We start from the raw sequence: 2,771 nt of genomic DNA on the forward strand, positions 1-2,771 counted from the left end.
CGCCACTGGCCAAAGCCTACAACTAGTAAAGAATATTCTTGTTGATCCCAACAAAATATTGACGATTGTATCTTGTATTCAACAAATAGCTCAGGCCCTACATAATGTATTGCTGATGAGTGGCTGCTTTGTTGATAGTGGCACTGCTTGAAGCTGAGGGGTAGTATAATATTCTATGTCCTATACACAGAACTTCATTTAGGCCTAGTTCTGATATGATCAGGTAGGAAAAGCAACAATCTTGTAAGCTACAAGGAATTTTACACAAAAGAACATTCACATTTGAAACCAAAAGGTTTGATGTGTACAAGACTAGACCAATATTTAATAGCTGAAAATCAACAGAATCCATTCTAAAGTTCTTTTCAAGCTATAATATTCCTCCACAACATTTCCAAAAACAAAGTGAATAAAATGAACGTGTTGATTAACATCACATTTTGTAACTTTCGTTAGTGACTGATAACAATTAGTAAGTACAGTAGAGTATTATTTGGAAGTGTTCTAGTTAGAAAATTGAAATTAGTGAGCACAAAAAGTAGAAGTCCTGTTGGGACTGGGCTGGTCAGTTCTGCGGTTTCCCCCTATCTGCCAACCATGTGGTTGCTGTTCTGTGTTGACACCACAAACTTCACTTGTGGTAGAGATTGCTGTCAGTGTGCCAGTCGCAACAGCAACTAAATATAAAAACATTGTTCTTGGTTTTTTTTTCTGACAAAATAATAGATAGACCTAAGTAAAGTGCTAACGGATGAAGGTCAGTTCAGATGTATGGAGTCGACAATGCAATGATACTGGGCACCAAAAAAGAATTCTCAGGAAATGAAGAATGGGAGCATGAAAATATGCAAGACTGGATTGAATGTGATGTCAGTGACCCTGGATATCAAGTAGACAGATGGTGAAATAACTGCAAATGGTATTTACCACCTAAGACCCTTGAAATGAAAAGGAAGAACCTAGCAACAACGACAACGCTGAAAATGGGCTATTCAGCGAGAAAATTTTCACAACCCTGAAGTCGCTATGAAGTGGTTAGAGGAACAAGAATATGATCGTGTGCTGTTACTGTCTTCAAAATCTTTTGCGACAGAAAATGGGTCTCACGTCAGAAAAAAAAAATAAATAAATAAATAAAATAAGGGCTTCTTTTCCTAAACTGTAAGCCTACTTGAATGCAGTTTTGACTTCTGAAACTAGGCCATTCCCTGTGTTGTTTGCTAAGACATGTGATACAAAATATATCTAGGCTATTTACAGGGGTGTGTTTAATTCCGTGTTTCTTCATACCATACTCATATGAACACTGGACAATATGTTTTCAGATGTGTTCAGTAATCTGAAAAATCAGTTATCCCAATTGTTTTGGATAAACTGTACACTGATGCTTCTTTTCAGAAGACATTCCTTCAAACTGAATCTATAAAGCAAAATGTGAGTTCAAATGTATAATTGTAACATCCGGGAAATACTTTTTTGTTACTTCTTTGTGACACTGTAGCAATGTCAGATTCACAGTAGTAAAAATATTGACATATGGCATTGACGGGCCTAACTCATGGTATGGTAGCTATCAACACACAACCCAAAAATGGACTGGTTGACGAAATAAAATAGTACATTAATATTCGAAAGAAACAGTACTTTACCTTCTCCCTTTTTTCCATAGAACCGTAAGTCTCAACTTGGAGTTCCTGTATTATGTTTGCAGCTTCAACTATGTTACCCTCCTCCTCTTTCATTTTCGCCAGTTTGTGTGTTAACCTAGCGCGCTCAACTTCCACGTATATCTAAAACAGGTGTAATTAACAACAATTATTTTAAATAAATCTTACAGAAAAACAATCTTAAGTAAACAGAGCAATGCAAATATTTTCAGGACCTTTCCTTCTGTAACACTTCTTAAAGTATCAATAAGTTTCGTCTTTATTTCCTTGTTCGGCGTTTTCTCAACGTACTCGCAGCATTCTTGCACCATTTTTGTCACTGCTTGTTTGAGCTGACTTCGGCGTTTAGCAAGAAGAGCTATATGTTCATTCAGTGTATTCCACTGACCTGCTTCAAAACACAGTCTTACAATGGCAACTAGGACTCGACCAGTTGAAACCATATCTGAACTCTGAAACATTAAACCACTGTTAGAATAGGTTTTATTGTACAATTTAATGTGTAATCACTATGAAGTGGTCAATTCAGTAGTTTACCGTTCTTGTTTGCTTCTCGAGAGCTAGTAGTGCCTCTAACGCTTCGCTTAGTTTCCCCTCCTTGGCCAATTTCTCACATTCTGGAATCTTTTCATCACACACCCCTGTACAGTCAACTTCCATTTTCACAACACGCCCAGCATCTGTAGCAATTTCGTCTGCCATTCTCAAAATTCAGTCTGTAGTTTACTGCAAAGCAAAACCAAGACAGTAGAACTTATCACTAGCTTAACAATGCACACGTTTCCAATAACAAGCCACAGCGAGATGTCTTTTTGCGAGTTTACCACTTACACAAAAGCGAAGTATTCTTCCTTCAACAATATTTTACTCGGATGCAGCAAATCTTCTCCTCGGACCTCGAGCTCACGGTTTGCTTACAATAGCATAGTTGCTCAAATTTACTTGTCAGCGTTTTTCAAACCGGAAGTCAATGTATATTTTACGAAGAACTACTTTGGCTCACATTCAGTATTGCAATGCTTCTTACACGTTAATAGATGCTATTTACTGTTTTTTGTGGAATTGAAATGGTAAATGAAACACTTGTTACCAGAAGTTAAATTT

General features: G+C 37.0%; 1 protein-coding gene across 1 annotated transcript in view; it reads right to left on the reverse strand.

Moving 5' to 3' along the window:
* The window catches only part of LOC126194763 (26S proteasome non-ATPase regulatory subunit 12), a 94,423-nt gene extending 91,782 nt beyond the window's left edge, over nucleotides 1–2,641 (reverse strand). The window contains exons 1-4 of the mRNA XM_049933047.1: nucleotides 2,499–2,641; nucleotides 2,205–2,393; nucleotides 1,883–2,119; nucleotides 1,650–1,790 (exon numbers count right to left, since the gene is read on the reverse strand). Coding sequence (XP_049789004.1) covers nucleotides 1,650–1,790; nucleotides 1,883–2,119; nucleotides 2,205–2,369 — 543 coding nt within the window. The 5' untranslated portion in view covers nucleotides 2,370–2,393; nucleotides 2,499–2,641. The remainder of the gene's footprint in view (nucleotides 1–1,649; nucleotides 1,791–1,882; nucleotides 2,120–2,204; nucleotides 2,394–2,498) is intronic.
* Nucleotides 2,642–2,771: the final 130 nt, after the last annotated feature.

Source organism: Schistocerca nitens, chromosome 7 (assembly GCF_023898315.1).
Source record: "Schistocerca nitens isolate TAMUIC-IGC-003100 chromosome 7, iqSchNite1.1, whole genome shotgun sequence".
NCBI lineage: Eukaryota > Metazoa > Arthropoda > Insecta > Orthoptera > Acrididae > Schistocerca > Schistocerca nitens.